The sequence below is a fragment of the Sceloporus occidentalis genome, unplaced genomic scaffold (genome assembly GCF_023333645.1).
Source record: "Sceloporus occidentalis isolate IW3139 unplaced genomic scaffold, rSceOcc1.0.p SCAF_17, whole genome shotgun sequence".
Lineage (NCBI taxonomy): Eukaryota > Metazoa > Chordata > Lepidosauria > Squamata > Phrynosomatidae > Sceloporus > Sceloporus occidentalis.
This window is the reverse complement of record NW_028316997.1, coordinates 14004611-14019428: the sequence shown is the minus strand read 5'-3', so window position 1 is coordinate 14019428 and position 14818 is coordinate 14004611. Positions and strand designations below refer to the sequence as shown.

General features: G+C 36.8%; 1 protein-coding gene across 1 annotated transcript in view; it reads right to left on the bottom strand.

Moving 5' to 3' along the window:
* Nucleotides 1-14818, bottom strand: part of LOC149302865 (cadherin EGF LAG seven-pass G-type receptor 1-like) — a 93613-nt gene that overhangs the window by 21040 nt on the left and 57755 nt on the right. Inside the window, exons 6-15 of the mRNA XM_089482078.1 lie at nt 5985-6142; nt 5453-5616; nt 5080-5205; nt 4288-4451; nt 2937-3122; nt 2281-2394; nt 2013-2187; nt 1494-1635; nt 1156-1276; nt 612-795 (exon numbers count right to left, since the gene is read on the bottom strand). Coding sequence (XP_089338204.1) covers nt 612-795; nt 1156-1276; nt 1494-1635; nt 2013-2187; nt 2281-2394; nt 2937-3122; nt 4288-4451; nt 5080-5205; nt 5453-5616; nt 5985-6142 — 1534 coding nt within the window. The remainder of the gene's footprint in view (nt 1-611; nt 796-1155; nt 1277-1493; nt 1636-2012; nt 2188-2280; nt 2395-2936; nt 3123-4287; nt 4452-5079; nt 5206-5452; nt 5617-5984; nt 6143-14818) is intronic.

Sequence of the window (14818 nt, the reverse complement as noted above, 5' to 3'; positions counted from 1 at the left end):
TTTCTCTCTTTCGCTTTTAAAAAAAAAAAAAAAGGGCTTGGGGCGGCAAAGTGCCGCCCCTTCAAAAGTGCCGCCTGGAGCGGTTGCCCCACTTGGCTCCATTGTCGGGCCGGCCCTGCAAACATAACCAAAAAAGCCATAGTAGCATGAAAAGTATTTTTATGTCGTGTAAAATCCTAATTCATAAAGCAGATATCTGCTTGAAGAAATCCTCTAATCTGAGTCTGAGTCCTGGTGAGACAGCTCTATCGTATTCCACTATTTCAGTTTCAAGATGTCAGAACGCCACCCGTTTCCTAGGTGAATAAGTAATATCATGAGATTGCTAATAGTGGTTGTAGGTATAGAGGACAGGCTGCCCATGTGGAATCTCAATACATTTATACGCTCAGAGATTTAATATAAAAAATATATACCACAATTTGCTAAATCAGAACCTCTAGTATAAAGCCTTTAGTCAAAGTTAATACTTTTTATTGGCCTTTCTTGGATTTGATCTGAAGAGAGATTATGTATCTTTTTCTATGATGGCCTATAAAAGGTATCAACATCAACTGAGGACTTCATTTTCTGTTGAGCGAATAGTGAATAACAGAATATGTGTAAAGTACCTTCACAGCCTTGACTGGTAACCTCTGCAAATGGACTGTCACAACGATTGCACTGTCGGCCAATAACTCCTGCTTTACAAGGGCATTGTCCTGTCTCCATGTCGCAGGTACGGGCATAAGAACCAGAGGGGAAGCAGTCACATGGGTAACAAGTATCGCTGTCTTGGGGTTTATAATAGTTATCCTGTAAGGCAATGAATATAAATAATTAAATAAAAAAATGTCAGCATTCTAGATTCTTCTGCTTTGGTATTGTTAGGAACACGTACAGTCCCACCAGGTAGTTGGCATGTTGATGGCCATTCTAGGCATGTTCGCAAGTATGGTTGGATAACCATGAGACCAAACTCTATTACGCAGACGAAACACTAAAATGCTTTAGCCCTTACAGGGCAACTTCTCAGAAAGCAGCTATTTTGTGGGCCCAGGATTGCCTACATGATTTGCCCACCTACTGTCTTTTGCTTCAGTGCGCTGAATTAGAGAACAGACCAATACACACAAGCAGCTCATTGAAAAAGGGTAGCGCATGAAAAACACTCACCTTACAGCGGCACTCTCCATTTGTCTTATTACAGTCAAGGTCAAAGCCTTTACTGATGTCACAGTTACATGGCCCACAGATAGGGTTCCCCCACCAGCCCCTAGGACAGGGCAAATCAACTCTTTATGGAGAAATGGAAAAAAGATAGTTGGTCATTTCTTTCATGCATAAAATAATACATTTAATATAAACACATTCTTAATGGCAAGGTACATTACACCTTCAATGAGCTGCATATCCCTGACGTAACCAATCTCTCGGTAAACATACCAATTTATACATGGTTTGACTAACGAAGACAACAATACAACAGAGCAAGACTTTTAGTTGGGTCTTACTTGTTCTCACAGTACTGCCCATAGTAGCTGGATCCGCATTCACATGTGTATCCATGAGAAGAGCTCGGCTTGTGAACACATGTAGAAACATGCTCACAGGGGTTTAGGCTGCACACATCTAAACAGTCTTTTCCAAAGAACCCTGGAGGAAAGAAGAGATACAGTTACATACTCCGCTATAACTTATCAAATATGGACACCGTTCAAATATCTCAATTAATCAGATCTTCAATGATAATGTCAATAATGTGTCTGTGGCGTTTTCTTTTAGATTGGACATGTTATGGGCTGTAAATTCCAATCATGTGTAATTATTAACCCTCACAGAGCTCCCTCTGAAAATGTCAAGAGCTACACAATTAGATGTGTTCAGGAATGACCATTGTAAAACTGAAATGTATTCCTGTTTCGGAGAATGTGTCGTATTGATTTTCATTGATACTACCCAGTACCATCAATACTGGCAATATCATGCATGATTATTCATTGTTTTTGTAAAAACATTAGTTTCATTGTTACCTGGCTCGCAATGGCATGAGAAACTTTTCCAATCATCATTGCAATCACTGTTGTATGGACAGGGGTTAGTGTCACACGGGTTGTCTACTTGGCAGCCACTGCCTACATTGATTATTTTTGCTTTGTTCATATTGAGAGTGGCAATATTTGTTGAGGTTTCTCCCATTCTTACTCCCTAGATGGTATTTTAAAAAACAAAACACGTGAAGGTTAACTAGGTACAGATAATTTGACATTAGGGTGAATATGCAGTCACAGAATATTTTACCTTCATGCATCCATTAAAACCTTGTGTTACGGTGCCTTCTGTGTCAGTGAGACCTCCAACAAAGATATTCTTCAGCTTTAGACCAGGAAGGTCGTTCCCAATTTCCACAGAGTTCTATCCAAACAAAAAAAAACAAAAACCTCTTAAGGGAGACATTTCTGGCAGAAAAATTGGATGAGGGCATGGAGATGAACACAAAATATGTGGTCTAACAATTAAATGTTACTCTGTTACAGAATCCTGTTGAGGGCCCATTGAGATGTTTGAAGAACCCATCAGTGAGATACCAGTGTAACTATTTTAATGGACATAGGAGATGTTTGTTGAAACAATGTTACTATACAAAACATTCTCTACTTTTATAAAACAAATAAATATAAATCATAAAGAATGTACCAAGTATTTCATCAACACTTATGCCAGTATAGCAGGTACAAAATAAGCCTGAACACTGCCCATAGAAGTGATAAAGACAGAAGTAGAATATAGAATAGAAGATAAAATATTGATGTTTTAATTACTTTACAAGATGTATTTCATAATTCACGTGCATACCTGAAATGTTATTTTGATGTACAGTATATAGGTTATTCATTTATATATTCCAGAATCCAAACACATTATTATTCATGTCTTTGATGTAAATAATTCCTTACCTGATACATTCCATAGTCTAGATACATTATGGCCAGGTATTTGATGTCTTTTCCATCTTTGGAACTTTTCAGTTCTATGAGCAAGTGATGCCATTCGCCGTCACTCACATGGGTCTGAGGGATGATCATGCTTGCAATGCGGCTGAGGCCATTGAATACTTCAAACTGAATGTACTTGTTTAATATCTGTTAACAAGTTAACATTTTACGTCAGTTAAAGGCTAGTACATTATATGGAATGTTTGGTATAGTAAGAATAATGTATAAAGTAGTCTACTAAGGTGCCGTAAGATACTAACTCATTAGTGAAATAATGGTATAGAACGTCAAGTACATTTACACACCACGAGAAAGGGATCTATATAGCGAAAAAGATGATCGATAAAAAAGTAGGAAACACACATCTCATGATATAAACAAAATGTTGTTAATTTCTATATTTAATATTGATAGCTTTAATAACAGATGATGTAGACTAAAAAGAAAAGAAAAAAGCTCATCACGGAGAAAAGTAAACCTTGCTAGCATTGATATAATTATTTTTAAATAATATTCTGTTCTTTATCATGTAGTGGTATGAACTGAAATATATAATTATATAAAGACACTGATTTATTCTAACCAGGGACAGACAAAACGTAATTATTATTAATATAAAAAAATATATTCACCATATTCATCATTTATGGAAGAGTTGAAATACAAATAAGATGGCTCTATATAGAGCATATATTGAAAAACAAATTACTGAAAAAAAGCGTTGCTTTTTTATATATAACCCTTTGTATATCTAACTAGGAAGAATCTTCCACAGCTTTAGTTTTTCCCAAAGCATATTGATACAACACTATATAGAACACAAGATGGAAGTGTTGTGGCCAGACACCAAATTAAATACTATGTGCATGTTTTTTGCAGATCCTACACAGTGATTATATATACACATTACATATATATACACAAACAGAGGCCAAAGGCGTGGAGGTCACTTTTAACTTCATATTACAATCTAAAGACTTGAATGCCCTTGATTTGCCCTTGAATAAGTCTCAGCAGTATCTCATTTTATGAAGCCTTACTAACTTTAATTTACAAACATACTGGTTGTTCTGGTTTGTTGTAATGTAATCTTGTGGTTTCTTATTATATATACCAAAAATATACCATCATATGGTGGCCAAAATCTTGTTATAGACAAAACTGGCACTGTGAAATGATCCTGTAACATTTGCATTAACAGGCAAGTTGGTCATCTGCCCGGGAATTTATATGGTGTCATTTATGTTTCATATTGCTTAGGAATGGCTTGCTAAGTATGGTGTCTTCACATAGGCCCTATTTAAACACTAACCTGAATATTAATCCGTGAAGTCCCTGCGTTAGCCTGGATTAACACGCTAGTAGATTGTCGTGTCCTGAACATTAGTCCGATATACCAAGGCACAGAAATCATGATATCCATCTCAGACCAAATCACAATTCCATTGCCTTGAAAATGCTGAGGGAAAGGCATTGCTACAAGAGAGAACACATTATTAATGACACAATCAGCAACTCACCATAAGATTGGAGTTTACTACATTATAAATGGCAACACATGACATAAACAGCATTTTTTGAAACTAGACTTGTGCTTATGGACCCAAAAAACTATTCGGACAACTCATTCCGTTTCTTGCCATTTTGGTTCGGGCATTTTAAATTCGGAAACAAAATTAATTGTCATTCATCCTCATTCACATACTCTTAAAACACTCATTCACGCTCTCTCACGCTCTCTCTTAATGTCTCCCAGAATTCTCACAAATTACACACATAGCCCATCACTCTTTATATTTCAAGCAAATGACCATGCCATTTTCTTGAAGGACAAAGTATGTCCCAAACATATACAGCAGATGAAAGGTGGCATTTCCTACTCAGGCTTAGAACATCCTGCTGAATGATACCTTGGCAGACCAACAATGTGATGTACCTTTTGTGTTAAAGAACATTAAACTTGGTTTTTACATGGTTTGTTAAATGGTTACAAAAACAGTCTTTTGGATAATATTGGTAGGATGTACTGTGTTGGTAACATTGCAGTGCCTTGGGAGTTTAAACATTGTTTTTAATAAGAACTTTGTGAATATTTGTGATTTACCTTGTTCGCAGTTTTTCCCACCAAAGTGCAGAGGACACTCGCAGTAGTAGGTGTTCCACTTATTCACACATGTCCCTCCATTTTGACATAAGATGTTTTCACAGAAATTTTTCTTAGCACTACATCCTTCCAAGTATAAGATAGAGAGGTATAATCACTTTACATAAGAATTTATTGTTCATAAGAAACAAAAAGAGGATTGTGAAAGTATTCTGTCTCATACTGATATTATGTAAGGTTCGTTATATTAGTATCTATGTAAGCTTATGTCACATTAACATTTTAGGTATACCTATGGACTTGGCTCATCCAGAAAACTGCAAAACAATTCGCTATATAACTTGTTAAAGTATTTACTATATGTCAAAATTACCTGCTAAAGTGCCTTTATTGGCTATAAAACTAGCCATGTCTACTGGCTTGTTGTCAATGGTTAAATTTCTCATGCATCCAGTGAACTGGCGATTCTGAACGGGGAAGTCTTCAGGCAAATCAGGAACACCTCCCAGTAGAAGAGGTCCAGTCAAGTCAAGAGACCTACGAAATTAATTGGTAAATACCTAAGCATTTTGATACAGTACAACAATGTAAACAATTACTACAGAGCAGCATAATATGTATCTATTAAAAAATCTTTGGGCAAAGTAGGATAGGCAGGGACAGAAAATGTATAGATTAAACTATAATATGAACAAAGATAAGTATAATGCCCAATGCTATAGAGCTAATCATGAAAGACAGATGCAGGATATTAGATAAACTAAGGCATTGATCACCAATATTCTTTATGTCACTACAAATGGGACCTAGAGGATACTCCATCACATTATGCATAATATTGTATTTTACTTGACCTAAAGTCTAAAATAAGTACAAAGTAATTAAAGGAAATATATTGAACGTACTTCTTGGAACCTGTTTGGGTCCCCTGAGCAGCACATGTATAGTTCTTGATCAAGTTTCCAAACCGTATAGCCACAGCTGTATCACAGTCATCTACTGTAACAACAGCCACCTTCTCCCCAGATGGTCCATGTGGGATACCAAGTCTTCCAATGTTAGGCTACAATGTAAAATATATTCAGCGTTAGGGATACAAAAACTTGAATAAACGGTAAAAATACAGCAATTTGTACGCTTCATTTTTCATTAGTGTAATCTAATTTAATCTGTGCGCCAGTAATGGTAACAATAATATATTTTTAATGATGCAGGAAATTATTATAGCAGTGTACCTTGAATAAGAGCTATTTTTTTGCCTTTTGTAATCCACATGTGCATTCCAATATCAGGCTGCAAAAATAATTGCTGAGAGTTCAACGATTCTGTGAGCTGGTGCATGTCACAAGTGTCAGATACCTTACAGCAGGATTACTAAATCATTAGCTTACATTAATAAAGTATTTCGGCTCTCAGTATGATAACTGAACTTGAAATGTTTACAATTAAGGAAAAAGTCTGTATTATGTATAACATTATTTATTGATGTTTTTTAACTTCTTGCATCATGCAAGGTTAGTGTGTCTTTGCCATATGCTTACTGACCCTCAACAAGCAAAACACAATTTGTCTCCTTATTTTATGTCCAGGGGAAACAAAGGAATGATTTACTCAAACAAACAACTTTCCTCTTTGTTTTCATTGCTAACCACCTCCTTCCTTTTCCTGCAATAACAACATTTATTTGATATGAATGATTTTGGTGTCTTTCAATCAAAAAAATGTATTACAGAGACAAAGCCATCTCATAGATTAACCTGTATGCACAAGGACATGTTTACATGAAATAGAGATCCACATCTAAATCATATAATAGTAGTTTTATTGGTGCTTGTATGTTGTAGCATTACCTTGCTAATAGTACCAGCATCATTGCTAAGTATGACTTACAACAGTGAATTGGCCTAAGAACAAAGCTCTCATACATAACAAGCTCTGCTAGCAACATAACCTTTTAAACAGTCACGCTGAGTGGTTTCAGTGCCCACTACCTGTATTTCAGGTAATACATAGCAAAGCACTCAGGTAATTCGCAACATCCCCTAGAAAACATGATTTGGTATTCTTCAGTAGGTGGGTGAAACATAATCACAAAGTGGCAGGCAGGAAAACTAATCCGGAATTCCTGTTTTTTTTAAAAAAATGTTTATTAATAAGATCAACGTTGCAGATTGAATTATTTGAAATATTATTTTCCAAACAAATTCGCTATGCATTTCTATTTGATATTATATTATTAGAAGAAAAAAATTGGGTACAGAAATATTTTAAAAGGAAGAAACTGTGCTAATGCTTATTATTAAGACTATAATGTGCGTGAAGGCACCAGTCCTATATAAATCCTGTTGTCATCTATTACGTTCTGAAAAAAACTAAAGTCTAAAATCATATATATATATATATATATATATATATATTATACATGGTAAATGTTTTTCAAATGCATATTACAATACGTTGAGTAACATATGGACCCATGTGTGTTAAAATGTTGGTTCAAGCTCAGAAAAGGCAAGACATTTGCAATCGGCATCTTCCTGTCATACCAGTAATCACACCATGTACAGAGAAATACAGCAAAAACTCTACAGAATAAATGGCGGTCTAGATGCACCAAACCCTGGATACTTATTGCATGGCTCACATTTTCTTCTAATAAATGGACAGACAGAAAGCGTTAAAGCCCAGCTCCACAAAAGATCTATGTTTTAGACTTTTGTTCCAGACTTCCAAGAAACCCATGAAGCCTAAACATGTTCAGATTTCTTTTCATACATCAAGTGGAACCATGTAACTCCAACAAAGGCTCCTTTCCAAACAGGTTTTGCATTGTGACAATTCTTACAAATGTTGCAAAACCTCTTTCAGAATCTGCTGCACAGAAAGTAACCGATTCTCAGAATCTCAGACAGAAAAACTAGCATTAAGATTATTTATTTTTCATAAACCTATGAAAGTGTTAAGTAATTTTATAAACCCTTTACTGTGCCTTTAAATCAATACAAAACAAAGGAAGAAATCGGTGCATTCCCAGCAAATACCATTAAAATCATTCATTTAAGTACATTTAAATGAATAACCTACAGTCTTAGGTGCCCTTCACATATAAATGTATCCAACATATGTATAAATATGTATTAAAAAAAAGACACATAAATCATTTGTATTTTACCAACATTACGTTAAAATAAAAAGGTAAGTGTCCAATAAAAAAAGGTTTTTTAATACACAGCATTTCGGCAACAAGGAAATCCTATAATCCTGTTTTTCTACAATTATTACCCAGGCATTACTGACAGCCCTTGGTGGTGTCTGTTATTCATAAGTAGTTTTTGGTTTTTTTTGTGGGAAGGTTTAGCGAACCACAAATTAAAGGATCAAATGTATGCCGGCAGACAGATCCTAGCTACCTTTTCTGCCATGTCAACACATGGTACAGTTAGATCACAGCTATAAGCTACCCCCGGCAATTAATGTTATTAACAGCTTTATGAAAACTGCCTGTATCATCTCAAATTGCTAAATCCGTGGCTATAAATGAACATAGTTTTAAATGGTGGCTATTAAGAATATTCACACGCTTGTCCCATGCTCAATTCAAAATAATTTATGTTGATCTACTAAAATGTTGAAAAAAAACCCCACCAGTAATCTGCATGTTACAGAAAATTCAACAAATGCCAAATACACAATTATATTTAATGGTAAGCTAATGATTTACCTTAAAGCCAATTATATACTATATATAATTTTTTTTTTTATTGCATGTTGACGCCAGTTTAAAAAAAACAACATTTTGCTTTTAAAATAATATCCTCCAAACATTAGGAAAGTGCCTTTTCAAAGAAAATAATAGTTTAGTTTTGAATTATAACTTGTTACACAGCAACTAGAAAAGCTGAATGAAGATGTTATGGGAAGTCTGTATTTTGGGTTGCCCACTGTTGAGCATTGATTTAGTTTTATCTGGGTGTTCCCACTTTGGTGGCTGTGGTTTAAATATAAATATATTGTGTTTGTCACGATTTTAAATGGCTAGATATTTTTCAGCATTTGCAGCTCACACAGCCGTAAATAAACACGTGTTTCACAGGTTTCACAGGTAAATGCTCAACAGAGGAGAAAGAACTATGACCGTAGACTTCCAGAGTTGGCGATGGTCTGTAACGGTTCGGTACACTTTTGTAACACTAGAAACATCATTCACGGTACGTTGAATGCCCAAACTCTTACCGGAAACAAATAGAAATGATTTAATCAAGTACAATTTTAGCACAGGATTGTAAGCTTGCGAGCAGGGCTTTCTCCAACTAATGTGTCGGTTTGTCTTAGTCTGCCAATTCTCGTCTTGTCAGACCCCTTTGAATATATATGGATTGTAAGAAGCGCTGCGTAAATTGTTGGTGCTATATAAATAAAAGCTAATAATAATAATCTGATTCATATTTTTTTGCTAGGAATACTTAATTGTCGCGTAATATAAAAGCACGTATTGATAGGCTGTTGCTTAAAAAATAGGTGTTTTTATGTGATTCAGCCATCAGAGGAAAGAACAAAGTGACAAATTAGCTAAGGTTTATTTGCTTAAGATAATGGACAGTCCAATCAATGATCTAAGCAGAACACAGCCTTTAAAATGTCTCCACATTTACATTTAAGTATAGCATTTAGAAGTCAACATTGCCTCCAACCAAGTGTTTGAAGCACTAAATAAACTTATTTGAGCTAGGAATGTCATCAAACAGGATATTACTCGTTAGTTTGGACACCAAACTAGCAGGACACCTTAAAAACTGCACACCTTGAGAAGTCCCTCTCACTTATACACATATCTTCTCATGGTAATACAGCAGGGCACTAAATTATGAAACACTATACATATATATATATATTAACTTGTTCAGAGGGAACGGAATTAATAGTATAAACTACATTATGGAACTATGGAGTATTATTATTATAATGATACATAGGAAAGTGGAATATGCGCTATACAAAAAGTATACAGAAAATATTGTACAGGTTGTAGAGGAAGCTTCAGGCACTACATGCATACTATAAAGTAACATAACACTTACTCCTATCTTCTAAACAATGACCAAAGAGAAGAACGAGGGCATTCTGACCATTCTTAGTTATAGTTATCAGCTAACATAAATCAACTGTCGAAATTTCATTATTTAGAGGATTATATTGGCAAACACTTAAATGATTTAATGTACTTAAAATGACTTTGTAGTTTTTCCTTTTTGAAACTCCATGATAAACTCTAAAACTAGGTTCACAGAAGTGTATGAGCCATATGTAAGTCTCTGTCTAAAGCTGTCTAATAAGGAGACAAAAGAGTATACAGTATTTAAGACCAAATCTTGCTAGTTCCCTTTAAGTAATGGGAGTGTTTACCTGGAAAATATCGGATGCTTACTTCAAACAAGTATCATCCCATATGGCACCCAGCCAACCCTGGAGAAGCATTTCACTAACCCCCTGACCTCAGCCAAAAAATACTGTAAAGCCTCATTTCTCAAGCATCTACTTACTTCTTCCCTTCGCATTACTGGAAATTTTGTTTTCATTGATAGCCATATTACTAATTTAATCAGCCTTTAATATACTACAAATCCACATGGAATCCATTGAAATTGAGTAACTGACACTTTAAGAGAAAAAATAAGTATGTGTCTGTTTTATTAGAATTATGTCATACATGGGAACACTGGAGGCAACAAGTTCTCACTATATGCACACTAAAATATCAGTCACAACCGCAAATAAATTATGACCTCAAAATAGCACAACATAAAATATAAAAACAATGCTGAATAAGGACAAGGTGCAGTGGCGTCGCTACAGGGGGGCAAGGGGGGGCAATTGCCCCCCTAGGTTATTCCTTGCCCCCCCTGTTGCCCCCCCGCCGAATTTGTAACCACCCAGGACAGTCCTTGACTGCTAACGACGGCATGGTGCCGTCGCACGCAGTCCCAGTCAGGTGCTAACGACGGCACCATGCCGTCACTAGCACTATCTTACCTTGATGGAGGTCTGTGGACCTCCATCACCACCTACCCCGGCGATCTGCCCCTCACACTGAAGGGCATCACCGGGGCCACCCGATCTGCCCCGTGACGTCTCGCGCAATGACGCGATGACATCACCGCGCAACTTTATTAACAACTGACAATTGTTAGTTAAAGAGGTATGGGGGCATGCTGCTTAGATGCCTGTATCTCAGGCATCTAAGCAGCTACATAACCCCAACATATACCATTGGAAAGGTAATCGCCTCACCTTTCCAATGGTATATAGATTGTAAAAATAATTAAAAATATTAAGTTAAAAAAAATTAAAATTTAAAAAAAATGATTTGGGGGTCTCTAAAGGTAGATAAAAAAAGATCAAAATTGCCTAGAGACCCCCAAATTAAATTATTTAAACATAAAGTAGTTTAACTTTAAAAAAAAAAAAAGTTGAAGTATTCTAGCTAAATGATCACTGTGGTAGCCAATGTTACCACAGCGATCATATAGCTATAAAAAGTCACATTCCCTTTTTAAAAATGGCCGATACTAATTTTTAATCCTATGATCCCTTTGATCATGGGGTTAAATTTAGCCAACGGTAGAGGGAGGCAAGTTTTGAAATCCTGATGCACTGCAAATATTATTAAAATCAGCCATTTAGCCCGTGCGGTACGTGAGTAACCATATCATCCCTGGAGCGCCTTGCATTTTTAATGCAAAACTTATTTTTGCTGTAAAAGTGATTTTTTCTTCTCCCTTTACCATCATTTCTTTGGGATTGTAAGGGGAAAGAATGGTGTGTGCTACTGTGAGTAAATGTATGGAAAGAATGGCGTGTGCTTCTGTGAGTGAATGGAGATTTGAAAGGCGTGTGAATGATCAGTAATTACGGTTGAAGCCTTGACGTGGCATTACTGCTCACGTAGGAAGTTAAATTATGGCACAAAAAGTACACATTTGCAAAAACGACATCCCTTGGCGCATCAAATGAGGGGCTGCATGTGTTTCTAGTACAAACCTGGAGTGCGCAAGACACAAATGAACATGTCGTTATGGTTAGAAAAAACATATTTTCAAGCCAAAGCGATATATTCCATCATTATTTGTGCACTCAACTTTTGTCCTAGAAATACATGTAGCCCCTCATTTGAAGCTCCAAGGGGTGTAGTTTCTTAAAATGGATGAGTATGAGTTAATATGTGGATGAGTTGTCTGAATGAGGGAGAGCATGAGTTAATGTGATTGTGTGTATCATAGATGTATAATTGTGGAAGGGCAAAGATGGCACTAGCAGGATGTTTTAGCCTTGGGGAACAGGATGGCACAGGCAGGGTGTATATGGGACAAAGATGGCAAATCTTATGTGTGTTATCTGGGTGCTGGCCAGGTTCTATGTGGGCAGTGTGAACGCCAGGGCTGGCTTTGGGGTGTGCAACCTGTGATCTATCCCTGTAATTTAGGGGTTTTAAATATACCTTTAATGCCGTGTTTTTATGTGAATTCCAATTGATCTGTACCTGCAAAGGTTGGTTTGTGTGTTCTGTAGATCCATATCTGCTATGCTATGTTTCCATACATTATTTATGTATACCTGCAAATACAGGGTTTGTATGTCTTGTTCACTTGATTAATACCTGCAATGCTGTTTCCATGTATTTATTTGATCTATACCTGCAATGCTACATTTCATATATTATTATTGTATACCTGCAAATACAGGATTTGTATGTCTGATTCTGTTGATTTGATATATACCTTCAGTGCTGAGATCACAAGTGAATTTCAATTGATCTATACATGCAAAGCTGGGTTTGTGTGTTAATGTGTTGATCTATACCTGCTATCGGCAGCAGGGTCTAATATTTATATATATATATATATATATATATATATATATATATATCGGCAGCAGGGACTAATATTAGGCCCTGAAATCATTTAGTGGAAAAGTTAAGGTATTGTGTTGTTTAAAGGATTTCAAGGATTAGTCGTACTAAATTGTGGCTTCAGGATTCCCATGTTGAATGATCAAGTATTGTATTGTCCAATAACAAAAGTATCATTCCATAGCACATTACTTTTGGCAATATATATATATATATATTAGACTTGGGCACCAGGGGGCTCTTCGTGTTCGTCTTCGTGCTCGTCTTCGGGGAAAAAAAAATCTTCGTATTCCGCGAATATTCGCCCGTTCCTGTCTTCTCTTCGGGCGAATATTCGCGGACATTCTTCGTGCTCGTTTAATCTTCGTTTTCCTCCTGGTTGCCTAGCAGGGGTTAATACGGGGTTAATAACACATCACAGCAGCAGCAGCTGCCGTGAAGGTACGTGTGTGCAGCTCTATTGGTCGTTTCGGCAGGGGGCTGGTCTGGCATCAACGAGTGAATTGCAGAACTGCAGAAAGCACTTCATTCGTTGATGGCAGGCGAGCCCCCTGCCGAAACGACCAACAGAGTTGCACACACATACCGAGGTGTACTGTCCATAGATGTTTAATAAAAGAATAGGGAATATTTTACATTTTTAAATTGATTTTGGACCACTTTACATGCCTAACATTTGCTACCTATTTACAATGGCATACTTTGCAACAACCCAACTTACTTATTGGACAGGACTGGAAAATAGCAGGACTGTCCACCAAAATCTTGGGTGTGTTGGCAGGTATGCTGATGGAAAAATGTTGGACAAGAACTAAAAAATAGCTTAGGGTTAATGTACGGTTATGTTTAAGATTAGTAGCAGTGCACTGGTTTGGTTAAAGATGGATTATGTCTAAATAATAATAATTTAATTTTAATGTTTTTTTTAAAAAAAAAATAGGGGTTTATTTAAATGTATTTTAAAGTTAGATTTATTATTTAGTACTTGATTATATTTATTAAATGTTTATAGTAGCGTTACCTACCGAGCTATAACTACCTATGTGTATTTGCATTTTGCATACCTAGTTTAGCTAAATTAGATGGGACAGGACTGGAAAAAAGCAGGACTGTCCCTGAAAAAGTTGGGTCTGTTGGCAGGTATGTGGATGGAAAAATGTTATAGGGTGAAGTGTGAGTTATAGTGTTAATGTAATGCTATTAGTGAGTGAAGGCCAGGGCAAATAACAAGGAAAAGGTCCTTGTGTTTTGTGCATTGTAAGTGTGTGTGTATGTGTGTTATGTGTGATGTCACTGTGTGTTATATGTGTTATATGTGTTATTGTGTGTGTTATGTTTGGTTGGTTGTGTATCAGAAGGAAAATAATGAAATGGAAAAGGAAATGGGAAAGGCAAATGAGTGGGCAATTGGCGACCCGCTCACCTGTTTCACCCCAGAGCAAAGCACCCAAACACTGTCAGTCTTAGACGTTTGGCAGCAGACTTCCAGAGCTCAGACACAAGGCCCTAGCGTAAGCTGGCCACTCCGGCGGAGGTAGCAGGCGTTGCCACACCGCAAACAGAGGCAGCCAGGGGGGAGAAACTGCCCTTACCATTAGGGACATTTTGGGCATGACTCTAGCCAGGAAGCGAACTGGCAGAGAAGAGATGCTGGCACCACCACCAGCAGCAGCATTGAAAAGGCGAATGAGTGGGCAATTGGCGACCCACTCACCTGTTTCACCCCAGGGCAAAGCACCCAAACACTGTCAGTCTTAGACGTTTGGCAGCAGACTTCCAGAGCTCAGACACAAGGCCCTAGCGTAAGCTGGCCACTCCGGCGGAGGTAGCAGG